Source organism: Mustela erminea, chromosome 11 (genome assembly GCF_009829155.1).
Source record: "Mustela erminea isolate mMusErm1 chromosome 11, mMusErm1.Pri, whole genome shotgun sequence".
In the NCBI taxonomy this organism is placed as follows: Eukaryota; Metazoa; Chordata; class Mammalia; order Carnivora; family Mustelidae; genus Mustela; species Mustela erminea.
Window position 1 is genome coordinate 48,900,701 of NC_045624.1, and position 27,603 is coordinate 48,928,303.

The following is a 27,603-nucleotide window of genomic DNA, read 5'->3' on the forward strand; positions in this document are numbered from 1 at the left end:
ATGAAGTCGGGACAGGTAGAGATCTACACCCCGTCTTTATTTCAGAGCATAGCTTTCGAATCTGTGTTTCCTGTCTCTTAAAATATGTTGTAATTCAGCAGAGCTGTCTTCTAAAGGTCCTTACAGAAACGTAATCATTGTGTGTGAGGAGATTTCCTCATGTTCTCCTCTTCTCCCTGAAAAACACGGTAAATTCAGTTTTCATCCCCTCCATGAGCATCACATACCCTGTTTTGGTGCTAACCCATCGTCTTCGGCCTTCTTTCAAGCAGCGTCAGCTGCGTGTGTCATTTGCTTATCGCTTTTCTCTTTGGGTTATTTTGTCCTTAAACAAAGAACATTAGTAAGCAAGAAATAGCCATTTTGTGAAAACTGCATAGCTAGACAGATTTGTGATCCTTATTAGGGTAATAATCCATCTGTTATAGAACTGGATCAATTTGTAAATTAAATTGATTAATCTAGTAGGGGGAAAGAAAGGTCTTGACTTTTCCCACATAAGCATTTCCTCAAATGGCAGTCATCCTAAAAAGATTTGGGAAGACTCAGTTCTCTGCTAGTCTGTCTTTCTCTGCTCAACTCAGAAGGAAGGCCAGACACTTTCTGAAGAGAAAGGGAGGGAGAGTGGAGTTCAGCTTTCAGATTATCTGGGATCTGATTTTTGCTGGAACTTCTGTATTTTTGACCTGGTATAATGTTAAAACCGTCTGTCGACTGTCAGAATTTTTTGAATACTCACTGATTCGTTTAGTAAATGTATGACTGTGTTTGAATTATTTTCTGCAGTTAGTTTACTGTTATTTTCATCTTGTCTGATCAACAAAATCTTCTGATGAGTCTTCTAACAATGTGTGATTGGAATAATAACTTCACACGTTGAAGAGTTTTGTGCTGCAGCTGAGAGGCATGTAAATACAAGCTGCTTATTTGCAAGAAGCTTCCAGATTTGCAATATGATTGCTATGGAAACCACATAATGAAAACCTTATAACCATCTGTGTGGTTTGATGGATTTTACCGCATAGCTGAGCTGTTTTTGTTTACTGTTATTAAAATGTTGAATGGAATATATTAACCCACCAACATGGACTATTTGAGGTATTAATTAGTATTGTATAATGACATCGTGACTCAACACCAAAATAAAATATGTTTAATAATAAACCTAAATAAAATGACATGTGTGTATATTTCTGATATATTGTGGAGGTGATTATTGCCTAGAATTTTCATTTGTCCTTATGTATTTTTTGAGTGTTGTGGAGAGCTTTTCTCTGCTAATAACCGAACATAGTAGGATTTATTTTCATGATTTTGAACCCATTTGTTCACTCTGTATTTATAGAATATCTCCCTTGTACTAGACTTTATTCAAGATTCAGTCTGAGTTTTTCCCCTTAAGATTAAAACACACACACACACACACACACACACACCCCAAATTTGATTTTTGTTTTCTTTTATATGGAAGCTGTTTGCATTGTTAGCCCAAGATAAAATGAGCTGTTCGAATATCATTAAGAAAAACTGATGTATGAAGGCTCTGACCTAAAAATAGGTTTGAAATGGAGAAAGGAAGTTTTTTTAATGAGCGTTTCCTCCTCTAAATTACTACTTGGTCAGCATCTCACATGGGTTTCAATTTGGATACTTCTCAGTAAATATTGATACTTAAGTAAACATTTTAATATCATTATTCTGTTAGTTTAAGAATACACTGTGTATATTATAGGCACTTAAATTTTAATAAAATAAGAATAACATCATAGTAATAAATTCTTCTAAGTACATTGTTTACTTTGCCGAGAGTGGAGTTTTCCATTCAATTACTGTAATGAGTTTTGTGATATCTTGACATTAATTTTGGGTGGTGAGTCTATTTCCCGTCATGTCTTCTTAAGAGCCCAAATTAGTGCTCCCTATGTCGTGGTCATGGCTTTTACTTGAGGGCAAGCACACTTCACTATTTTTGAATTTACTCCTCGCTGTCAGATTTGTGACCCAGTTGGAGGAGAGGAAGGGCTGGGGAAAGAGAGAGTGTGAAAATGAAGGAAAGTTTTCTCCTTTTAAAAAAATTAGCCATCTGTAAAATAAGTAGGTTAGCCCAAATGTCGGCAAATGTCCGTAATTGCTTTAAAATTTGTATGAAAACGTCCTATGAACTCATACATGATAACTAGTCCTTGCGGTTTGGCATAAGTGAGATAAATTGTTGAAGAGGAAAAAGACAGGATTTAGTATTAGGTTTTTCTTAGGTCTTCCTGTATAAATTACTGTTTGACTGAACCATATTAAATTGCCAACATTAGGGTCAACTTAAAATGTGTAAAGTGCCAACTATTTCCAGCTGTTTTTTTTTTTAAGCTTTCATTATTTTGTTTGAATTGAGTTAGAGAAATTCAAAACAGTTCTATGTTTGTTTTATAAGTACAGTAACTCTCAAGCTTGATTTAAATGTTGAATTTTATTAATGACCACTTCAAAGTTTGCTTGGGACTTCTAATTTTGTATCTGTACTCCTGAGCTCTCCACCAAACTTTCCAGTTGCCTCTGGACATTTCCTCTGGGTTGACCCACCAGTATAGTAAACCCCTCACATCAGAGGGGCGCTGGGTGGCACAGCCGGTTAAGCTTCCGACTCCCGTTTTTGGCTCAGGTCATGATCTCAGGGTTGTGGGATGCGGTCCTCCATTGGGCTCTACGCTCAGTGGGGAGTCTGCTTGAGAGTCTCTCCTTCTTCCTTTGCCCTTCCCCTTTCTCCCTCTCTCTGTCTCTCTCTCACTCAGATAAATAAATTTAAATCTCTCACGTCAGAAACACAGCTCCCTCCGCAATGTAGCTTACCTCGGCTATTCTTTTCTCAGGAATGACACTCGTATCGCTGTTAACCAAGCTCAAAACTTGAGTCCCCCTCAGTTTCTCTCCCTCCCGCAGCCCTCCACATCCAGGCAGGCACAAAGTTTATCCATTGTCGTTCCTTTCCCTCTCATAACTGGCTCCTTTCCATTTCCTCTGCCCCTGCAGTTCAGGACTTCCTTCCCCTTTAGCCAGACTCTGAGTGGCCTCTCTCCCCACGCCCTCCTTCAGGCTGTCTGGGACAACGGGATCCGATGACCATTCCTCAAGCATAGTTTTGGTCCTGCCCTTTCTCTGCCCAGACATCTTCTGGGGCACTTATTGCCACCAAAAAAGGGCTAAAGTCCATAGCTGGATGTTGATGGCCCTTCGACAGCTGGCCCAGAGCACTAGCATGATCTCCCTCCTGTTCTCCCCTTTTGAGTACTGCATTCTTTAGCCAAAGGGATATTATTGTGCTTTTTCTTTTGCTTATGACTCTCCCTCTGTCTAGACAGTTCCTCCTCCCCATCTCTGTCTATTCAGATTTTCTCCATCCCTCAGAGCCTTCGTGGTGTCCCCCCCCCACCCACCCCGGGTGGTTTCCGCTCTGCATTCCTTCTGAACCTTGTGCCTCCCATGTGAGGTTCTATGCCACCCACCCCCCCATCCAATCTTCCTTTAGATACTCTCTTCTGTCCCTTGTAGGCTGTCAGCTTCCCAAGGGTAGAAGCTCTCTCCTGTCTTTGCCTCCCTGGTAGACCCTCCCTCTTCCAGATAGCTAATGCCCAATGAAGATTTGTTGGTTGAATTATTTAATAATCATAATTACTTTATTTCTATACTTTGCATATTTTACGATAACGTTCTTGCTTTTTCTTGAAAGTATTCTTTTTGAACTCTGTTTTTCTTGGGCATGCCATTTAGTTCATATGTCCTGCCTTAAATATTTCTAAAGTGTGTATAAATCCTCAGGTGAGGAAAATGGACATGTAACAAATGACTCTTTAATGTAAAATAATTAAATACAGTCTATTGACCTTGCATAAAACTCTTCTTATTTGATCTTCTCCTGTTTCTTCCTATAACTTGGGGGAAATGCCTGTGAAAGGAGAGTATGGAAATGACAAACATGGGGCCTGAACACATCGCTGGATAAAGAACACGGATGTTATGATCACAAGCCCGAGTTAGAATCACAAACAGTGGATGTTTCTGTACCTTTTTGAGCCTCAGTTAAGTCATCTGTGAGAGGAGGATTTAGGAGGATCTGTGAAATCTTAACATCTGCTATAGCTTATGGCATAGAGTAGATCCTGAGTAGCATTTAGTGGGGATTGCCTTGAAGGGTGAGGATCCTTCTAGTATTCTCCTGTGAAGATCAAGTGGGAACACATGAAGCATTTGATACTCAAGAAATGATTTATAGATTAACTATATTTTGTATCACACATTTCCCCTCACCCACAACGATGTTTTAGGGACTACGGTTTTATCCGTGGTGGGTCTGTCCATGTAGTGCTGGGTGTTCCTTCCCCGGATTTCCGGGCCAGTCTGCACTGGGGAGCCTTCCAGATGAGTTTCTGTAAGTACTTAAAACCAAGTATGTGTGGCTTTAGGACGTGTCTTGAGTTTTATCAAGCCAACTGGTGAGGTTGCTCTCTGGAAACAGCTAGAGGTCTGTTTGTTCAGCTTTAGATTATTGGAAAAGGAATGTGAATGTTGAGTGGTTTCATCCTTTGAGAAGGAATATTTATATGTTCTAAACTTTCTGTTTTGCTCGTCAGTCGGGGTGAGTACTGCTATTTCTGAGGCGGTCTTTCACTGTGCCTCTCTGCTTGTTTACAGAAGAGGAGGAGGACAATGTTCCTGCACAAGTGGAGGAACAAAGGAAGATGAACCAGGACAGTGCTCTTCCCAGCACAGGTAACGACTGGCGTGGCTTCCTGGGGAAGCTTCTTTTGGTTTTGTTCCCTTTCCCTTCGGTCACTTTCCTACGGCTCCAAAGACATGTACACAGCTCCCCGAAGTTGGCTGGTTCGATCTGGGTATCTTACGGCTGATAAGCTGCTTAGTCCCATTTAGGATGCATGGAAACCCTTGAGAAGGATTTATAAAGTAAGCCAATTTATACAAGGTATTCCTTCCTGAATTACTTTGTAATGACTCAATTAGCTTTCATTTCTGCACAAAGGAGATTTGGTTGCATAAATTAGCTTATCATCATTGAGGAAGTGTCACTGCTGAAGGACAGTTTATAGATACAACATGCAGTTGCTGTCAAACCTATAAGAATGTAATATAGACATCTGTGTATACTTTGTGCTTGAGCAGAACAGACTTCTGCCATTCAGAGACTAACAGGGGACAACAAGTTGCCCAGGGGACTGGCAATGTAGACATCTCTGAAAAGGTCAACTTGACACAGGCTCTGACAATCGACCCACAGCTCTGTCTTCTTTGATAAAAATCAGATAAACTTAAGACCGCTAATTGATCTGCAGCCTGTTTAAATGTTGGCCATGCATATCTTCATTGCATATGATTAACACAGAAAGCAAATGAATTGGGTAAGAAATGCCAGAGTCCAGTGACAGCAGTTTAGAAATTGGAAAAGGACACTGATGGCCTAGAAGGCGAGGAAGGATATTCCCCTTATCCATTTCCACTTGGCACATGGCCCCAAGTACTAATTATGACTGAGACTAGAAAAATAACTCTACATGCTATGTACAAAAATCACATGATATGGGCAATTTTTTTTCTTTTTTGTGCCTTGTTATTTCCAAATAGCCGGAGATAAACCATATCTGCAGTGCAAGCATGAGGTTAGCTTTGATAAACCAGCAATTATTTCACACGGAAAGAAGAGAGGGGGAGTACTTTCTTATCAGACCCTTTACACCTCTTCATAGCCACGTGTCTGCTGGGGCAAGGTCTGCCCTATCATCCCATGTCCTGCAGAGAGCTGGAGTTGAGGGTCACCTTCCCTTCTCTGATACGTTCATTCATCACTCTCTCCAGCTGTCAGAGGCTCACTGGACAGGAAGTGTGTGTTCAGGAAGTAGCTTTCCCGAGTCCTTCCTACCGTGACACGTGGAAAGGAAACAGGGGCCTGATTTCCGGACCTGGACAGGAAAGCAGGAGCAGGTTGCCACAAGAGGCTTTGGTTTGCTTGTTTCAGAAAGGAAGTGAGGATGAAGGCTTTCGAAGTGAGCACCGTGGTCCTGTAAAATGCAGCCGTAAAATGCCAAGGCTGAACGCAACCTTGAGGACGCTGCCGAATAGTAATTTAAGTCGGTGTGTTTTATTGTGTGTCATAAAGCTTCTGCCGAAAGCGTGGAGGTTTTTGTTTGTTTGTTTGTTTGTTTGTTTTTAAATTTCAGTGCAGATGTAGAAGGTAGACACCTATAGATACTCCTTCCACAAACAGAAGTATTTTGGCTTAAAGCAATTGTATTTTTCAAAAGCCCTTTTAAAGTAACTCTCTCCCACATTTTTGCCTTTGAGGGAAGGGAGAAAAAAGTCCATTTTTCTTCAAAGGAATGCAGTAAGTAGATCTAGCTTTCCATGCAATAGCAATAAAGCACTGTAATAATTCTTATCTTTAGTGACATGAAATTCTTTTCAAGCAACAGTTTTAATGCTTTTGCATCTCAGTGACCTTTGCTCTCTCTGGGCTGTCAAAGATGTAACCCTAGAAGTTTGTTTGCTGTGCAGGGCAGTGAGTTGACAAGGGTATTACTATCTTGCTGGGCATCACATGACTTGAACTTCTAACCTTACACAAGAATGTTATATATTTTTCACATGGACTGATTTTACCTAAAAAGAGAAAAGAAAATTCAGATGAATGTAAAATATGTAAACCAAAACATAATCTTGTGTTTCTTAGAAGTTCTTTCATGTTCAAGCTTACATGCCTTACATATGTTTATTAATTATACACAAATAAAGATTCCATTTGATTTATTTGTAGAATATGCTTATCTTTTTGAAATACTTTTTAAACCTCTAAGACCGCTCAGGAAGAGATTCTCCGTTATTTTATTGTTGAACGTTTCAGTCCTTGTCATCATATTTTTAAAATCTTTTTGTTTTTGCAAAAGCATCTCCAGCCTTTAGCTTGTATTTTCCTAACAGTTCTGATACTGTCCAATAATCTGTTTTGGTATGTTTTCAAAAGCAGGAGCAAATACATCGTTTAAATCCTTCACAGGCTGGCTAATTTAGAATGGCTGTTTCTTCTTTCTTTCCTGTCTTTTTTAACCATTCATGCCTTCCCAGGACAACAAATGTAATGAGGTGGGTTTTTGGGTTTGTGTGTGTGTGTGTGTGTGTGTGTGTGTGTGTGTGTATTTTGTAATTTTGAAACCATAGATCATGATGTGGGAAGATTAATCCATGCAGCAATGACAACTCAACAGACTTATTTGTATTCAGAATGTATGCTTCTCTGTGCTTTATGTGTTATGCTCCATACCATTTTTGTATGGTTTTTTAAAAAACATATTTCACACGGATTATTTTTCAGCGTATGAGGTGAATGATGCTAACTTTCGTGAGCCCACTGTGCTTCGGAGGCTGTATCCATGGGTAATTTTTTGAGGACAGTTAGCCACACTTAAAATTTTAAAATTTAAAATTGTAAAAAGTGAACCAGAGGCGCTTGCTCTTGAAGGAATAAGATAAGTCCTCATTTTTGTATCTAGAATTCATACCCAGAATTTTAACATCATTTTCCCGAGGAAACGAAGGCTAATAAATCCATACTGCCAGCTTTTCTCTCTAGTCCTGGTTCTTCTGCTTTATATAACTAGTATTGCATTCGGAAACGGACAGAATAGTAAATTGTAAACCACTTATGCTTTAACAGAGCTCACATAGGGAACCCAGAAATGAGGTGGGTCTTTGGGTAACATCATCATCGAGATTATAGAAAGCGCAGTCAAAAATGCATCTTTTTCCCAGTATTGCCAAATCGTTAGCGCTGTTGCCTCTTTACAGCAGTGAGATTTAATGAAATGCTCCTGATGCACATCTGGGGAGAGATGCATCTTGCGCGCGGTGGGGGTCTCCCTTCCCCTCATGTGCTCCTGTGACTCCCATTAGTGTTAATGGGAGCTTCACCAAGCGCATCGAGGGGAAGAGAGACCCCAAAGTGATAAGGATTATGTGGTAGAAATCACCATACGCTTTTTCTTTCCTTCCTTCTTGACCCCACCTCTTGAAAATCTATTGAATGAAAAGCTGTTGGGAGAGAATCTGAAAAAGAAGGAGCAGGCGGCCGGCTGGACAGCTGGGGACACACCAGGATGCTCTCACTCAGCCAAAACTTCTCCAGTTTTAGCCCAAGTGTTGTTTCTCTAACCTTTTTGGATCAAGCCTCAGGCTAAGCAGCATGGGGACCACACAGGAGCCTCGACTGGGGAAACTAGCTATTTAGATCCTTTTACCTCCTGGCCAGTGACTGTGGGGGAGGGCCTTGCATGTGAAATGATGTCATCCTCTCTGTGCTCTAATTCCTTGACTTTTAAACTGACACTGACGGACTGCACGGGGCGCAACATTTGACCCATTTAGCAGTTGATTTAATCTGACTAGAATGTCTCAACTTCTAAATCTCTATTTGTCTAAATAAGTGGTTTTTAAAGGAAATCAGTCACTTTATTATTAAGTAATTCTTTCTCAAAGAAAAAATTGACAATGTTTGGAGCGATCTGTCCAGCGGGAGTGCCCTCTAGTGTCCATTCGTAGAATTTACCTAATATGTGCTTTGGGGGGGAAATGTAATGAAGGGTGGCGGCAAGCATTGTTAGGTCTTGGTTGGATTCCCAGGCTCAGAGACCTCCCCGCTGGTATCAGTGATGAGTGCTCAGATGCAGGAGTGGAGAGGTCAGAAAGGTGTCGGTCTCTCTCCCTTCCCCTCCCTCCCTCCCTCCCTCCTTCCTCTCATTTCTCCATTTTTCTCTCCCTCCCTCCCCCCCGTCTCTCTCCTCCTCTGAATTTCTAGAAACCAGGAGAGAACATTTAATAGGATTTTGCTAGGTTGCGCATTCCAGTCCTTGTTTATTTTCTTAATGTACAATCGAAAAGTATCGTCTTTATACGTTTTCATGCGCCACAGGACTCAGATTTCCTTTTTGGCTTTTAAAAGCACGTGTCGGATATTAGAATTTTCGGAACGTCTGATACACTGTTACCACTTGGTGTACATCACAAACCGCCCAGTGTTGGACGTATCCGCAGGTGCCCTGCTAAAGTGCCTGCTTGCGCTGGGCTTGCCAAGGAGCCTGCTGTTTGAGAGCCATATAACAAAACTAAGATGACAGCCCTGATCCAGCCCGCGTCTCCACAGTTATCCCCTCAGAATCCAGAGATGACATTCCAATGATGGAAGTTGTCAGCACGTATATGTTCTGCCTGGTTAGTGAACACACGGACATCTTATTGATATCACTTGCATTCTTTTTGCGTGAACTCATCAAAACTCAATTATCATGAAATTAAAAACAGGAAACAGTTCTCAGTGTAACAAAAGCATCCAGTGTATTTAACTCTGAGCCGCGTTTCAAGAGAGCCCCATTGTATAAGTGACAAAGCATTTATTACCCCGGTTTATTGTGGTATTACAGAGCGGAGAGCGCTAAATAATCAATCAGTTAATGGTCTGTATGGCAGTTTGAGCACATCGCATCCATTGTGCTTATGCTGTTAGAAGGATGAGCTGATAACTCCAGTGTATGTTGCATGTTTATTCAGAGCGTGATGTCCTAAACTGGGGCTGACGGAAATCTTGAAAAATGCCGCTTCAGCAGCGGCACTTTCAAAGTTGCTCAAATATTTAAGAAATAAGTTAGAGAGGCTCTCGGTGCAAAAGTCCCCAAAGAGAAGAGCTGGAATTACCCTTTATGTTATTCCCACTGTATCTTCTTCTCTAACCAGCTTGAGGTTTTAGAATGAAAATGAATGAACAAAAACTGTCGCCTAGTTTGGGTTATGTCTGTGCCCTATTGGCTCCTTGATGATCATTTAAATACAGATTGTTTATGAGGTGGCCCAGATGCTCACATGTTCTCTCCCTCCCTTTGTCTCTGTTTTTTTGGGTAAGTTTTAGAAATTTGGTAAGGTGGTTGTTTCATGATGCGTGTGTCCCGTGTCATGGATATCGCTCAGCGTGCAGCCTTGGTGACTGACTTCAAAACATGTTATGAATGGGGTTAGGTCCACTCTACAAAATAAGTGAGAAGGAACTTCTAGGTGCTGGTTTGAGGAGAACACATTGCAAGTCCAGGTTTTAGGTAAAACAAAAGAGGGAGAGAAAGAAAAGAAGAGATGTTCCAAAAGAGGTCTTTTTGAAATCTGTCCTTAATTAGATCACTGTAAGAGGTAGGATTTGTTTATCCATGTAATCAAGGGTTCTTTGAATCCGGACAGAATTTTTCTTCGCCTGTTTTGGTGGGTTTGAGGCAGCCCTTTAATTTCTGTTGGTTCGTTTTAAATAAGGGCCCATTATATGAAAGCTTTAATTCGTTGTGTTTTCTCTCTCTTCTTCCTAGGAGATAAAAGCACCGATTATGCGAATTTTTACCAGGGTTTGTGGGACTGCACAGGAGCTCTTTCCGATGAGCTGTCATTTAAACGTGGTGATGTGATTTACATTCTTAGCAAGGTAAGAAGGCACCCCAGAGTTAAAGGGTGAACCCAAAGCTAGATTTTTATGCATCTGGGTTTACGACACTGGGGAAAAATGCCAATTGGAATTCCTCTAGGTCCTTGTTAACAATTGGGAGTTCACAATAATTAATTATTTTGTCAAGTGAAATATAATCAAATTTTAAACACAATCAGATAACAGGATTCAACTTAACAGTGTGTTTACCTATCACTTCAGTCTTTGGCTCACATCCACACACTGCCTTCTCCAGAAACAATATACTTATGTGAAAGCTAACATTGTAAGGTATTGGGTTATTTATTATGTTTTTCTTTCCTCTTCCTTTTTATTCTTCTGTGTGCTTATTCTGGTTTTGTCTGCCATTCACTACTGGAAACACTGTTTATAGTAGAAGTTTTTCATCTTTATGTAAATACATTGGTGTTCCGACAATTTAAAAGCAATGCTTTTTCTATTCAGACAGGTCTAGGTGATTTTTTTTAAGTTTAACATAGTTGTATTTGTAAACATAATGGCGGAGTCTGTTGCTACGAACATATATAGATATAGATATATATATATATGTATGTGTATGTGTCAGTGTCTCTGCCTCTTAACATACTGGATAATTGAAAATCATTTTGTCTTTAGATCTAAAAGTCATGTTTCTTATTGTGGTGACATATGTGAGCTCCCTTAATTTTCATATTTAACTTTCCCTACTGTGATATGGGGATTTCAGTCTACTTTATGAAACTATTTTAGAAACAAATGATGTATGAAAACTATTTAAATATAAGTAGGGAGATATTCTATAAATCTAGGAGTTTAATGTGGTTTCTTGATTTGAGAAAAATTTGTACTTTTCAGAAAGATAGTATGACTTGCTAGATGCAGAAGAGAATTTGGAAATAAGGTCACTTACTGACTCCTTTTTTCTTTTTTTTAAGATTTTTATTTCTTTACTTGATGGACACAAGCAGGGGGAGCAGCAGGCAGAGGTAGAGGGAGAAGCAGGCTCCCTGCTGAGCAGTGAGTGCAGTGTGGGGCTCGATCCCAGGACCCTGGGACCATGACCTGAGCCGAAGGCAGACGCTTAACAGACTGAGCCACTCAGGTGCCCCTCACTTACTGCCTTTTAGCACAAGATGGTTGGTGTATAAAATCATAACATAGAAAATCACAGAACATTTGAATGAGGAATCTGAGTGATGATCATCTACCTGTTCTTGGTTTTACAGCCAAGGAAACTTGGGTCAAGAAAGTGCCAGAGCCAGTGCTTAACTAGGCATCTGGATGCCCAGACCAATGCTTTCTCCTTTTCTCTTTTGCTTCTCATTTGAAACTGCTATAAAGTACCTACAAGGCCCATGTTAACACCAAGAATCCAAGAGGAATACTATAGAAGCACTTGTAGATTTGGGGGGAAAATATTTAGTAAGCAAATATTGCCAGCTGTGATCATTGCTAGCTGAGATGCCCAGAGCTAAGACTCCTCACTTACTTTTCTCTGCCCTCTGCTTCTTAGTCTGTATACTGGTTTTTTAGGGAGAGATGAGTTGACTCTCTAATCTAAGAGTTGGTTCTTAGATTAAGCCTATTATTGAGCATTTTATTGTCCTGAGTTAAGGCAACACTTTAAAAAAAAAAAAAAAGATTTTATTTATTTGACAGACAGAGATCACAAGTAGGCAGAGAGGCAGGGCCCGGGGAGGGGGTTGGGGGGGAAGCAGGCTCCCTGCTGAGCAGAGAGGCTGAGGCAGGGCCTGATCCCAGGACACTGGGATCATGACCTGAGCCAAAGGCAGAGGCTTTAACCCACTGAGCCACCCAGGCCCCCCAAGGCAACACTTTAAAAAAATATATTTTATTTATTTATTTTTGAGAAAGAGAGCACGTAGGAGTGAGCACAAGCAGTGGGGAGAGGCAGAAACAGACTCCTCACTGAGCAGGGAGCCCCATGCAGGGCTCGATTCCAGGACCCCAGGATCATAACCTGAGCCAAAGGCAGGTGCTTAACTGACTGAGCCATCCAGGTGCCCCAAGATAACACTTTTTTTGAGTGAATTACTGAAAATAGAAACCAAACTGATTCATTTCAGTTCAAGAGAGTTTCTTGAAATTATTCCTCAAATCTACTCAGCTCACAGTTATTTTCACCAACTTAGGGGCCATTGTGTTTAAAATTAAAAGGTTGATTAGCTTCTACTTAGAATTCCAAACTGTAGGATAAATAGCTTATAGTCTTTATATTATTATGGTAAAATGTGAGACTGTATGGTAAATTGTGGATCTGTCCTTAAAGCCTTCTTTATGAGTCAGGCGGTCTGTGTTGCTGAAAAGCTCAGAGTACCAACCTCTGGGACACACTGTCGGACAAGTAGAGGTCCCATTGTCTCAGAAAATTGTTTTCTGTTGCTGTGAAGTTAAAAGTACAATCCTAGGTATATATCACACCTCTAGGATCCTGGGGTAGGTAATTTCTGTTCTCCCAGACCTGTTCTGTGGAGACTGTCATTTCATCTGTGAATCTTTATCATAGAGCTAAGAGTAGTGGTGGTCCAGCTCAAAGGAAGAGCATCCTGCCATCTAAAAGGTCTAAATGCTGTTATTTGGGTATTGCTTACCAAAAAGAGTATCTTCAACCAGCCCTTCCCAAGGCTCAAAGTTCCACAGTCAGCATCATTTCATGAGGGGCCTTCTAGATATGATTCTTGTATCTGGAGCTCATTTTGGATTTTTAAAGAAGAGACAAGACATTGTTAGGGCAGCATGTTATCACTGTTGGCTGAATGATTTATTACCAATATTTACCCAGCTGTGGACCTGGTAGGAGCAACCAGGTAAATCTTGGTGAAGGTGAAGAGAAAGGATACTCAGCTCCCCCTTGATGGGATGTGGACAAATTCTGGGCCATTAGTGGACATCTTGGCTACTGGTTTCCAGGTCATTTTGGGAGTCAATATCTGTTTGTGAAGACTCTTGCTTCCCCAACTTTGGGGCTACAGTTTCAGAGAGGAACCTCTGGAGACTCTAATAATTCTTTACTGGTTTGATCGTCCAGTTCTTATCAAAACTTTGGCCAAAATAGACCATAAATTAATGTTATAAATTCATTTAATATGTAAGTGACAGCAATCTGGATGTTTAATGCTACTGTCAATTCAGAACTCAAGGTCCTTAGAGTGAAAAATTGCTCAGAAGGACTTGTTTCTGGATCAAGGTAGAGAGCTAGATTTTTTTAAAAGTACAATTAGTATAGAAACCACTAGCATTGTTATATGTCTAGAAATCTGTTTCATCTTTCTCTGAGTTATATTAGGTTTCGTGTTGATAGAATGAAATTTTACCATTTCAATTTATTTTTTACACCATCTAGTGGCTCAGAATGAGTGGTGCAGGTAATTACAGCTAATGTGCACAATGAAAATGATGTCATAAATTCAACTTTAAATCTAGCGGTGGATTATTATTACTTTCCTATCTCGTGTCAATAAAATGTTAGCATTGATCATAAATTTTTTCATTCATAAATTAATTCTTCTGAATTAAGTGTAAACATTGTCTACATAAGGAAGAATACATTTTAAAGGAGTCTTAATATCTGTAGAGGCATTAAAATGTATACTTTGTAAAGAAATTAATGCCACACTTTTCAAATAAATAATGCCGTTTAAAAGATTTTAAAGAAATATGACTGGGGTGCCTGGGTGCAGCAGTCGGCTGGTCATCTGACTCTTGTTTTTGGCTCAGGGGATGATCTTGGTGTCACAGGATCAGGCCCAAGTCTGGCTCCCCACTCAGCTTGGAGTCTGCTGAAGTTTCTCTCTACCTCTCCCCCGACCCCTCCCCGTGCACACTCTCTCACTCTCTCTTTCTCTCAAATAAATAAATCTTAAAAAAAAAAAAAAAAAGGAAATACAGCTTGCTTTTCAAAATTAACTGACCTATATTTTGCAATATTTAATTATCACTGGTCTAACTTACCTTCTGGAAGGTTGTCAGTACTGAAAATACCCTTAAAAAAAGGCAACACAAGAGGGGCGCCTGGGTGGCTCAGTGGTTTGGACTGCTGCCTTCGGCTCGGGTCATGATCTCAGGGTCCTGGGATCGAGCCCCGCATCGGGCTCTCTGCTCCGCAGGAAGCCTGCTTCCCTCTCTCTCTCTGCCTGCCTCTGTGCCTACTTGTGATCTCTGTCTGTCAAATAAATAAATAAAATCTTAAAAAAAAAAAAAAAAGCAACACAAGATAGTTTAAGAAAAGACGCATTTAAATACAAACGAAATTTAGATAAATCAGGGGCTAGAAATGGTATGCAATGATAAAGAGGGTTTTAATTTTGTAAGTGAAATGACAGAAAAAGATTGAATGAGTTTGACGATTGGGCTGTCTTCATTAGAATTCCCTATAGAAATATAGTTTGGTTTTAAAATTCAGTCCTCTTTCTCTGTTTTTTCAAGGAAGCCTTGATGGGGTGTCAGCTGTGCTCAGTCAGCCTGGGGGTGATTTATTTATTTCAGGCCTCTTTTGAGAGTTATACAAATCTTAGCCTTAAAAAAAAAAAAAAAAATTTTTTTTTTTAAGTGAAAATCCAATGTTGCAATAAAGAAGAGTAAGCAGATAACCTACCCTGCCCCCTTCCCTTTGTGACATTTTGCAATTAGCAGCTGTCACATGACCCCTGGCTGAGCTAGCCTCTCTTTCAAAAAGTGTCTGTCATTTTCTAAGTTTTAACCTTCGAAGCTCACTAATAATGAATGTAAGTACCGCTTACCTAAAAAGGAGAGCCAGTAACTTTTTGCTTATAGTTCCTTTTCACCTAGGATCACTGCTGTTTTTAATGTATGAAAACGCAACATGTACTTGGGTAGTTCGGTGGAGATTAGGAAATTTTTTCTTTCTCGCCGAAAGACAATGAGGCACATTTACAGGAATGCATAAAAGTGGAATTTGTAATTTTAATGAGAGCTATGTTGTTAGTGAATTGATTCTGAAACACATGGCCAGATTTCTGATTCGTCGGATAGGGGAAAATCATATTTGAAGTAAAAATATCTTCTCATTTTTTTTTTTTGAAAGGAATTGGGTTGTTTAAAATGGTGTCAGATTCCATTACTAGGTTACATTTCATGTCTATTACCACCTTAAACATGGACATAATATCCTAGTTAATAGTATTTTCATAGAAGTATGTTCATGAAATTTTAGAATTTTAATAGCAGGACCCAGGTTATATAGCTTTAGGCGTATTGTGCTGTCCTGCATACCTCTTTGGTTATGTGATTCTACTGGTTGTTCTGAATTTACATTCCCTATTAGTTTATCTTTCAATCTGTCCTCATCAGTAAATTGCTAACCACATTCCTATTCTTACTTTTAAAGCAATAAATTATTTTTAGAGACTTAATGACAGGGGAGCTATGCTTCAGCAGGAAAGAAGCCCAGTGCTTTGTCTGGTGGTAACAGGAAAACAAGAGAGGTAAGAGTCCTGGGATAGTTGCTCTAGTCTCCGACACGTGTGAATCGAGCACTGCAGCTTTTTGAGAAATTTCTTATTAAGTCAAAATCAGGAAATGTAGGTTGATGGTGTTCACTAATATGTAGTAAAGGGACATTTTTTGCTTGTTTGTTTTTCAGTGTGTATTAGCTTGAGGGTCAAGCATTGCCTCTCGTTATATCTGTTTGTGACTTTCTCAGTGATCGGTGAATTGTGACTGTCACTGACTGTTTGCTTCTCGTGGTGAAAATGGACAGATCCCGTTCCCAGGGCTTTTCTGGCTTCAAACGTACCAGAAAAAGAAAGTAAAATGAAAGTCCTGCCGAGCTCTGCTGGCAGAGTTACTTTCCAGGTCTCTTCATTTTTCCTCTGTGACCATCTGACCCTGGGTGCCCCAAATAGCAGAGCCAACCGCTGAGGAGTAACTAGGACATCTCAGTACAGGACATAACACGGGCGCTAAGCTGGTTCCCGAACCGTTATTCTGTCTTACAGCCTCTGGGGAAGGAGGAAGGAGTTTTCTGTGCTTGTGACTGCATTTCTGTGGGTCTGATAGCGTGTCGTTTCCACGCTGTCAGTATGGGAACGGCTTGGGTACAGTGAGGCATGAACCAGGCAGACCTTCTGCTCGGCAACCCCCAGCCCCTGGCCCTCCCAGAGAAAATGTTTTGGTTCCAGCCACGGGGCTCCTCTTGTTATCTGTGCACTAACGTGTCCCAGTACTTCCCTCTTTTCTCTTACGTAAAATGGAAGGAGCATTACAGGAAAATGTTGACAGCTGAAAGGGGAAGGTGATTCTGGGAGGCAGGCTAGAAGGCTCAGCCCCGGCAGTGGCTTGAGAGGTCAAGGATAAGCCATGTCAGAGATGCAGGCGGAGAGGAAGTGGCAGCGAGGGGCGGTTCCAGGGCAAGGCCGGGTGGTTTAATTCTGCATGGAATAAACTAGAAGCAGAACAAAACAACTCTAAAGACAGCACAATGTTGATAATTTTTTAAAAAAATCTGATATTGAAAAATCCATGGCCTCTTATGGCCTTTTGTCCCTCCTGCCCCCAAAACTCAGGGACCTCCTTAATGTATGTATAGCAATGTTTACTCCTTTGAAATGTCTCCTTCCTCAGCCCTTTAAAGGCCAGATTCCCTTTGGAAGAGCAGGGTAGAGAACTGCTCGTAATAATCAGATTGCCTCATAGTGCAGAACATTCTCTGTTCGTTGTCCTGGTATTTTGCTATACAATTAGTGGGAAGAGAGCGGGAGTGAACGAGAAAAGTTTGTTGCATACTTGCAATGTCCCTTTCTAGGCACTCGATATGCTTTCACTCATCTGATCGTAAGACAACCCTATGAAGTCTCTGGTGTGATTATTTTCCAGATGAGGAAACTGATGCTCAGGAAGGTTATTATGTCAATCACCTGAGGATACCGGCAAAAAAATACTTTCTTCTGGAATCAAAGCAGATCTGACCCTAGAGCTTTCTCTCTTTCTATTTGGCTACACCTACCTACATGGGGGACTAGCAGTATTAATTTCTCTCTCTTGACCCTGAACTCTTTGAGGTAGGCATTGTGTCTTAAGTATTATTGCATCCCGAATACCTAATATCATGTTTAGTATGAGTTTGTGAAAATACAGATAAAAATGGGAAATAATCCTGAAAGCTTAAAAGAATTTAGAATGATGGAATCATAGAGGAACCCAGTGCTAGCCCTTTGCTTTATAGGTGAGGAAATCTCAAGGCTCATCGTAACTGGGAAAAATAAATAAAAGATGCAAGGACAAAAAGACTACCCCTGTGGAGACCTTCAAAGATGAGAACTTGGCTACTTGAACTTCCAGCCCAGCCCTGAGGCTCTTAGCAGGCAAACTACAAAAGGGGCTCACCTTGTTAAGTATGTAACTATGTTAAGTATGTAACTGGATTACTACGCTGTAAATATAAAGTATAAAATACAAAAAATAGAAAGCATTAAATATAAAAAAATATATAAAATATAAAATCAAAGAGTGCTGTAAATATAAACCCAAAAAAATCATCCCTAGAGAACTTGGGGATTGCCCAAGGTTGCATTTCTAGTTAGTAACAGCCCTGGGATGAAACTCTGGAACTTCTGGGAAAATAATCACAAGGACAACGAGGAGCTGAAAACCCAGTAGATTTTCCTTTACAGCTGCACCCTGTTGCTACCTTTACAAGGTTCTGTCTTCAGCTCTTTTGTACACACTATAAATTCAACCGAATAATTCAGTTCTTCAAAGAACTGGGATTATTTGGTCCCGGTTGTGCAGGAGATGGATACCTTTTTTTCTGCAGGTGGGATTTAAACCCTTCAGACAAGGTGTCCTACCCAGGGCCTGAGGAAGCATGGTGGGCAGCAGCCAGCCCCAAGCAGGAACAACATACTTCAGACTGCAAAGCTAAACACACTTCAGTATAAACGTTTGTTTCGTCATTGCTAAAATTCTTCCAGTATGTCTAATATACACAAAGGAAAAGATCCACCTTTTGGAAATTACACTTCTTAAGAAAGTATTTGGGATTGATCAACTGACAACGTCATCCAAAATAAAGACAGAATGTGCTTCGTCACCCGGTCCATTTTTATTGAACACCTTGTACCCATCAGCTGGGTGGGACATACAGAGCAAGGGTAAGACGGTACCTTGATCTCAGTGAATTTGTATTTTATTTTCACTGAAGGGACGAAACTAAAGTACATCAGATCCACTGAGGAATAAATGCTCAGCTTGAAATGAGAGCTGTAAATGCAGATTAAATATTTGGAGGCCAATGCATGATAGCTCGGTCATTTGAGTCAGGTCGTATTTGCTGGTTAGGATTTGGGTGAGAGACGGGAGACATTCCCTGGGGAGGAGAGCATCACGTGCAGAGGTGGGAACGAGCGTAGCATGGGGTCGGACCATGTGGGCCAGAGCAGAGGACTTTGAAGTTTCTGCACTGGAGAGCTGGTGTAAGTGCTTGAGCAGTGCTCACCACAGACACTGGGGCAGTTTCTGCGAAGAAGAGAGAGGCCAAGTTGATGATGCAGTAACCCTGGGGTAAGATGATGACGGACTGGAGCAGAATGGCAACAGTTGGAAGAGGCAGGTGGATGAGCCTGAGAGCAGTTAACGGAGTCTCCTACTGGTCAGTGAAATACACTGAGTACCAAGGCCACTTTCTACTGAATACAAATTCAATCTTTTCTTAGCCTACCATCAGTCTGAATAGCGGTTCGAATCATCAGACCGAATAGCACTTTTTACTGGGTGGTATTGTAAATGTGGATTGTGTAGAAACTTGAGTTAAATGTGTCTTGACTCTGGAATAGAAATAAAGATCTGTTATAATAACTAAATTCTTTTTTTTTTAATTTTTAACGATTTTTAAATTTATTTGACAGAGAGAAAAATTATAAGTAGGCAGAGAGGCCTGAGCAGAAAGCCTGATATGGGGCTTGATCCCAGGACCCTGAGATCATGACCTGAGCTGAAGGCAGAGGCTTTAACCTGTTATAATAACTAAATTCTTATTAGCTTCCTTGCTTGTCCTTTGTCTCTCTTGCTTTAAAAATGGAGCTCACAGTACAGAAAGGAAAAAAAAAGTAATTCTTTGAATTAGTGTAACTCAAACTCACACCTGCACCATGAATTATAAAGTAATGCGGTTGATTTCCATAAGCCGCCAAGAGACTCAGTGTCTTAAAGCAGGTTCATAGAGGGTGCTGTTCAGACATCATGGAGGATCTTGAAGAGGGTTAGTGTCGATTTCCTCATTTATCAGCTCAGAGACTAAGATTCAAGGAGTTAATGTGTAGCTAATAATAGTAAAACACTGGGGGTGTCAGGTTCCTGTTGGGCATTTTCCAAGACGAAATGACAGGCTTATAAGAAATGAAAGGAAGCTTAGACAGTTTCTAGTTGGAGATAGTAAAAAGGAAAAGATTGAAGAGGTAGCCTTGAAGAAATTATGTCTGTATTTTAAATAGGTGTCTAGTTTTCATACTACCACAATGTTTATGAAAAATTGAGACTATCACAGTGAATAGTTGGAAAACAGTGGTAAAGTCACCTGGTTGTGAAAGTCAATGCATTTTATATTTTGTGAATCAAATTAACTTCATTTCTGCAAAAGGATAAAATGTTTCCAAGCACAGATACATGTTCAGAGAAAGGACAGGTCATCTTTCCACCTTTCTAACACCTGTTGCATTCAGACAGGTTGGTAACTAGTTTGTGGAATGCTGGGGTAGTATGTATGCATCAGGAAATCTTTTTAAGTGTTTCCAGTTTCTGTTAAGGCAATATACTTTTACCACGGGGTTTGCAGAAAGTGGACTAACACACTTGAGAATCATGGTGCTGAGAAGGATTCTAGTGAAATGTCAGGGCCTTATTTAAGTGTAAAATAATACACTGGCAGAGAGCAGAGATTTAGTGAATGGTTGAAATACGGACAGATGTTTACCGTTGAGCTGGTTTCACATGATCAGGACCCATCCTTTCTCCCGGCCCCGATTACATAATCGCTTGCATTTATTGCCTAGTAACGATTAGCTGAGGCCGAAAATTTGACTACAAAATAAAACAAATAAAAACTATTTTAATGGCAAGAAAATTGAAAACAGAGGAGTTAGAGCGCAACGGTGCCATGCCGCTTTACGATTATTTTCTCGGATTATTGGGCAAGTTTGGCCTTTTTTTTTTTTCCCCCTGCTTTGACTGCCACATTACATTTTGCCTGGAAGCCATCCATTTTGCAGATATTGGATTTCTTTTGAGTACTATTTTTATACACTAAGCATCACTACACCTCTGGATCTTGATCGCATTACTACGGGAGGAGAAAGAGGCTTTGTGTTAGTAATTACCTAACATTGTCAGAAGCTGACTGCAGGCCTCTTTCTAGTGATAACAGAATAACCGCATAATGTCGCTTTATAGCACATGATTAATAGAAAATAATTACACGTCCTACAAAGGGATGTAATATTTCTTATAAATTGACTGGAATGGTTTCCTGTAGATTAAAGGACTCTTCATTATTTTATCAGTCCTCCCGAAGCGCAGTCACTTGCCTATGTTAGCGTTTTAGTGGATGTTAAAAGGCTAGTGGGGTGAAGGGTGCCAGATGGCAGACCTTCTTGTACCTGAGATCTCGTGTGCTGTAAAGATGACATGATGCTTCCTAACCTTTGAGAGATTTAGATGACAGCATGGTATGGTTTGTTGCTCTGTTTTTTTGTTTAATAACAAGATAAGGCTTGAGGGGTGTTTATCTTTTTTTTTTTTTTTCTTTTTAATGATCCACCTGTGACTTCTAGAACAATACTATAATTAGTACGTGGACGGTGAGGCAACACTATGGATTGCATTATTTTCCATGGTGTAAGTAATCTGTCCTTTGCCATCACATTTATTTGGCAGCGGAAAAGAGGGAAGGCAAAGAGGCAGAGTCCCTTCTTCGAAGGGGAAGCTTGTATGGTATCGAGTCTTGAGGCTCAAGTTTAGAATATCGTACTCCAAGAAGCATCTTCATTCCAATTTATAGGCAGCAAATGGTTTAATTGGGATTCATGTTGCTCCGGAGGCTCATACAAAGGATGGTAATGATAAAAGTAAAAGCTTCTGTGTTTGCAATCTTGTCGACATACTCTAATGGCCTCAGTGTAAATCCATAAATTTGCCTCCTAGATTTTTACCTCACTGTATTTTATCTTACCTCTTAATGCCACACAGGATTGTTCTATGGAATTCCTTACAAATGTAAAGTAATAAACATACTGATTTTTTTTTACCCTTTTCTGATTTAAACCTGTGATATTTTAGAGTACTTTTATGAGCAAATTTCCTATGCTTTTGAGTTATTTTAAATTAAGTAAAGCATTTAAGATGATTGGAGTCTGAAACTTTTATGTTTTCCTAGAATGATACTTTTAAGGGATATGTTTGCGGCCGATTAATCTCCTCCCTCCTGTTTCCGACCATCCTTTCTATTAAATAAATCTTACCAGTGACCGTCAGGCAGAATTCTCTCAGGTGTGAGGTATGTCACTGGTCCTTTGGTGAAATGATTCTTCGGAAATCAGTTTCTTAAATTTGGTTGTGAGTGGGCTTTTTGAGAACAGGAATGTGCCCTTGAGAGTACAGATGCTAGCCAAAGCGAATGTTATAAAGTGAGGTAAGTGTCATTTGTGTGTAAACCTGGAGGCCCTGATGGAGGGCCGTTCTCAGAAAGCAGATTCTGGTGTTCACACACCCTCAAGCCAAGTGTGCTCTGTCTGCCTCTTGGGGGAGGGGGTTAGTTCCTTTACTCTTTACAAATAATCAGTTTTTTTAAAAAAAAATGTTAGGCTGGCATTGGTAGGAGCTTTCCTATTCAGACCTAGCCTGGTAACCATCCATTTTGAAATCTTACAATGTAGGCCTTTTGCCTCCGGAAGGTTAAATACATTTGTTTTGTGAAGCATTAGGCCCTAATTGTATTCATTGCCTTAAAAATTGAGAAGGGCAGTTTTATTAGGTACCTATTAAGATATAATGGTTGCTAATCATAGCTTTCAGTAAGTTGGTGTTTCCTTTCTGATAAATAGATCCTACGGAGATTTTAGCCACCGTCACTGAGTTCTGGCATCAGACTATTTTCATTTCTTAGATAGTTGTATCCACTAAATTCACACTGACATTGAACTTTGAAACTTAAGATCTTGAGTCCTCTGCCCCATGAGCCAGAGCTGTGCCCTCATTAGAATAAGAAGCGTAGGGTTAATAGCCTGACTCCCCAGCCCAACTTTTCCTTCCACCTTATTCTTCCAAGAAACCGCATCCTGGAACAACCCACTGTTTAAAAAGCACATACAGATTTTAACCTGATATTCTGTCTATTGATAGACTACATGTCAATACACACATGCCAACGTTGCTACATTTGTATTGAGGAATTGTATGATTTCCCTTTCTGATAGCCAATAGCATATACTAATCAATACAGATGTTAAGTCTGTGCCAGTATGAACATTCCCTCCCCACGTGTAACTCGATATGCATATGCACATTTATCTATGACTCAGATGTTGGAAAATCATAGCCTATTGAATTACTTTGGGGATTGATTTTAAAAATTTATCTTCTATGAAAAATTAAATTTGGGTCCTACAGTGCTTTTGCGGAGTATTGCTTTTGGAAGATATTATTCTTGAAACTTGTAATTCATTTTACTTTGTTTGTATCTCACTAAACATAAATAAATTTGAGACAAAAATACATTAGTCAATCTGGCAGACATATGAGGCCCATCGCTGTGTGTTCATGATGCCGACAGCAGTGGGGTCTCTCAGTGGAGGCAAAGGGGAGAAATGCAGGTGTGGGTTTATCTCCCATTGCAAAGTAAATCCCAAAGTGTTTCATCAATCACTCTTTTTTTACAGCTGGATTAATATTTCACCTTTATAACTTGAGATACTTTATTTCTTGTTGATCTTCTGCTCTGAGGGTGAACCTAACACCACCTTTTAATTCCTATCACCCACCCTTTATCTCCCTTTATCTAATATAGTTTTTGATTAGGGAAAGCTGAACAGTACATGCCTTGGGGAAGCTTTTTAAGAGGAGCCTTTAAAAATTATTTTGTAAAGCAAATATTTTTGGATATTATTAGTGTTCTCTTATTTCCTCATTTATGTGTTTAAAATATCTATACTCACATAATAGACTTTAAGAAGGGCCATAGCTCTGCCTTCGAAATAATTTTCAGTCATATGAGTTTAACTAGGAAAAAGTTTATTGTGAAAAAATAATTATTTCCTTGCTAGATGATAAGCTTCTTGAAGGCCAAGATCGTATCCTAAGGGTCTTTGCTGTGACCTTGTAGCATCTAGCACTGGTGTTTGCACAGAAAAGGTGTCTCCCCAGGCTCTGTGTGTGGGTGTGTGTGAGTGAGAAAGAGAGAGAGAGAGAGAGAGAGCAGGGAGGGAGAAGGGAAATGGGCCCGGGGAGCTGACTTCCTCATGGAGTTCCATTTGCTAGGTTCTTATCCCAAGTGACTGTTTCTGTGTGCTATATAGAGTAATAAACAGGCTTCCTCTTATATGTTAATTTAAATCGTTGCCTAACAGCATTTTTAAGTGTCCAGAAACAAAGGAAAAAAGATTAAAATGTTTCAATTTGCAGCTCAAGCTCTTGTAACTTTGTAAAAAGAAATAACATTTCTAAGAAGTCGCATATAAACGACATTGTACTTATACCAGTCTAAAGGTTAATATTGCATATTGTTTTCAATTAGGAATACAATAGATATGGCTGGTGGGTAGGAGAAATGAAGGGAGCCATTGGCTTGGTGCCGAAAGCCTACATAATGGAGATGTATGATATTTGAGAGTCCTGGGTAAGTACATTTTAATCCAATATTCTGTAATAGCTCATATGTTCTCTTGGTCCCTGTGTTATGAGTCTTTGCCTTTTGAAAAGTCTTTGTAGTTTTCTGATAGCACAAAGATCATGCTCCCATATCTTCTTCTTTTAAAAAAAATCTGGTTTGATTTTTAAAATAACTTCATAGCATTTACTTTGGAAATAGATTATTTAGATAAAGTCCCTTTGCTAATAACTGGATGTTTTTTCAGACCTTCTCTTCTTGAGTAAAATACCATTCTTTCTGGCCTTTCTGAAGAGCTGAATTGACAAAATGTTGAGTAAATACTCATTTTTCCTTGCCTAAAAGTGTATTTTTTTTTCTAAGCAGGAAAAAATCGACATTTCACTGGAAGAAAAAAATTCAAATGCAGCTTTCCTTTTTTGCCTACAGAAAAGGAAGATTCTCCTGCTCGTCTGTAAACGCTTTGGATTTAAAATCAACTTGAGAGCATGAGTGGCAGTTTGTAACCTTTTCATGTTTTGTTGAACATTTTTCTTTGTTATTTTATGCATTCAATATAATATTCCTCTGATGTGAAATTAAGTAAAGAATATTAATTAAGTTAGAGGCAAGCAGTAAAGTTGTACCTGTTGCTGTTTTGCGAAGACGAAAGTCTCGTTTTTATTTGCTCATTTGATTTGTGTGAAGAATTCAGCCCAATTTTATATGTTCCTCACAGGCACTGCTGCTTTTGGTGATTTTGGTCATTTCTCTTCCTATTGGATGTCAGTGATATTTTAGAGTGTAATATATAATTTCATGGAAATTTTAATTAAATCTATCATGTAAGCTTTTGGTAGATGATATCTGAAGACTGTGGCTTTGTTCAAACTTTGTAGAGGATCGATCGTGGTGCTGATTTTTCACACAGTGACATGTTTTCATGAAAGAATTTGGACTGATTTTTGCCTCGTGTTGAAGAAAGCCACAGGAAAGAAAGAATGACAGAGCCCCCGGGACACATGTGCAGCCCAGAGCCACAGCATGTGTGAAGCCCCTTATCAAGAACACACAGCCCACCCTGGAGACGGGCTGGCTGACGTTTTCCACCAGAGTTGTGTTTAAATTTAATAAAATAAAAAAATTCATCGGAAAGCCCCTCCTGCCTCTTACAGTGCCACAGAGGATCCCCTGTATTCTCAAAGTGAGAAGGTCTAACGGAGCACTGTCTGTCCGTGCCCGCTCATCGCTGTGCTGCTCAGTTCCCGGCACAGAACAGTAGGGCTCCGGGGTTGGGAGTGGGGGGGCGTTGAGCTGTGCTTCTCAGAACCATGAGGAGGAAAGGAAGGGCTCCGAGAGGAGACCCTGGAAGTCATGGTGGGAACAGGTACCAACAGGTGAGTGGGAAGGTGTAGGGTGAGCCTGACTTCAAAGGAATGTGCTGGGCTGCCTGAGCAGGCTTTTTGCAGTAATAACCTGACCTTTTCCTGTATGTTTGAAGTCGGGGGGTTGTAAATGTCAATGGGGTATCAGTGTGGCCGTGATATTGAAATATAGATATCTATCTATCTATATATATCTATATATATCTATCTGCCAAAATGTACTGATGATTGGATCATTACAGAGTCACCTAATATTGAATCATTGATTAGTAGCCACTATTTTTGTTGAACTTTCCAGATCTTTGCTTTATAAAGATTCTAGCTGTGAACGTACTGATATTTAACCCCCCTTATTTATAGAAAATTATTTATAAGCAATATTTCAGAACTTACGTTTTACCATTGTCTTCTTACTGCTGTGATCATCTGAATTCAAATGTAGTGAAACTGATTTTTTAGTTTTGGGGATTGTGAGTAGACTCTCATTTATGTAAATTAGATGTTGTCGAGTTAGAGCTTTCAGAAATTAATTTGTGCCCTCGTTTAATCTTGTCCTAATAGAGAGCCGTTGGAGTCGATTGAAATCATCTTGGCAAAAGTGAGATGACCGGAGATAAATTTAGCAATCTGTTTTTCAAAGGCTGAGAGATTGAAAAGCAAAAAGCAGCTGTGGGTTTCCCTTGAACGTAGAGTCTCGGTTGTAGATACAGGTTTTGGGCTTCTTTCTGGTTTGAGTGAAAATTTCAGGGCTGGGCCAGTAGGTGGCAGCAGCTTTTCATCGCATACCCAAGCCCTGGGCACCCCCTCCCCCACTCGGGCACAAGCTTGAGCAGAATGTAAAGCATGTAAAAGATTTTTGCCTCCTTTTACAGTTAATCCAGGAGAGGGAGTCCTTTGCCAACTGATGACCAACAATTCCAAGCCAGATAGTCTCTGTGAATGGTGACAATACAGATATAAAGTGTTACTTCTGTCCAGAGCTCCTCTGGCCTTTGTTCTTGTTTAACTTGATCATAGGTGGGAGATAAGAAAGGAGACAAAAGATTTAAAATGAAAGTGACAGGGAAAATAATCATTACTTTCAACTCATGACTACTTTATATTCATTTGGCGAAATCATTTGTATACTACCAGGGAGAAAGTTTTCTTTACACCCTTGACAATATATCACACTCTCTTCAAGATCATAATAATATCATTAATGTGCATTTAAACAACATGGCTTGTTAGAAAATATGCTAATTGCTATGTTCTCATTATGTTTGCTTAGCTTTTATTTGTTTTTCTATGAACAGTTAGAGAGCTAATTTTTTTCAAAGGTGATTGTAAGTCATATTTTATATAGCATTTTGCTTGATTATTTGCTCTGTACTGAATTTGTACTCTATTGCCATTAGATCTTACAATAATGTTCCACTCTGCAAATTTTTAAGGTTCAAATAAAGTTTAATTGTTTGCAAACTGTTATGATGCTAATAATTCAACAGCCTGCTGTGTTACTAATGAAATTACTTTGTTATGATTAATTTGGAAAATAGTGTGTTGATTGTAGTAATTAAGCACAACAAGGTGAAGTAAATGATTCTAATGCCATCTGGCCTCCAAACTGAATGAAGAAATGAAATAGAGCTGTCATCTGAATTTATTCAAAGAAGTAAGGATAATACAAATGACTTTCATTGCTGTAGGATTTACACTTAACCACAGCTCACTCTGTTCTGTTTTTGCCACCTCGTTGCATGTGACACTTTCTCTTATGAAAAACAATGTTGCTTAGCCTAGTAATTGTCTTGAATACTTTATATTATTTGAAGTTGACTATTTTTACCTTGTGTTAATTTAATTACAGATAATTACATAAAGTATCTTAGGATCAT

At 39.7% G+C, this 27,603-nt stretch overlaps 1 protein-coding gene across 3 annotated transcripts in view; it reads left to right on the forward strand.

The window, feature by feature from the left end:
- Window positions 1-27,205, forward strand: part of SKAP2 (src kinase associated phosphoprotein 2) — a 171,105-nt gene extending 143,900 nt beyond the window's left edge. The window contains exons 10-13 of one of the 3 annotated variants that reach the window (XM_032305886.1): window positions 4,684-4,761; window positions 10,395-10,507; window positions 24,270-24,371; window positions 24,726-27,205. In XM_032305886.1, the coding sequence (XP_032161777.1) occupies window positions 4,684-4,761; window positions 10,395-10,507; window positions 24,270-24,362 (284 nt within the window). In that variant the 3' untranslated portion in view covers window positions 24,363-24,371; window positions 24,726-27,205. The remainder of the gene's footprint in view (window positions 1-4,683; window positions 4,762-10,394; window positions 10,508-24,269; window positions 24,372-24,725) is intronic. The other 2 variants (XM_032305885.1, XM_032305887.1) reach the window with 2 other exon arrangements.
- The last annotated feature ends 398 nt before the right edge of the window (window positions 27,206-27,603 follow it).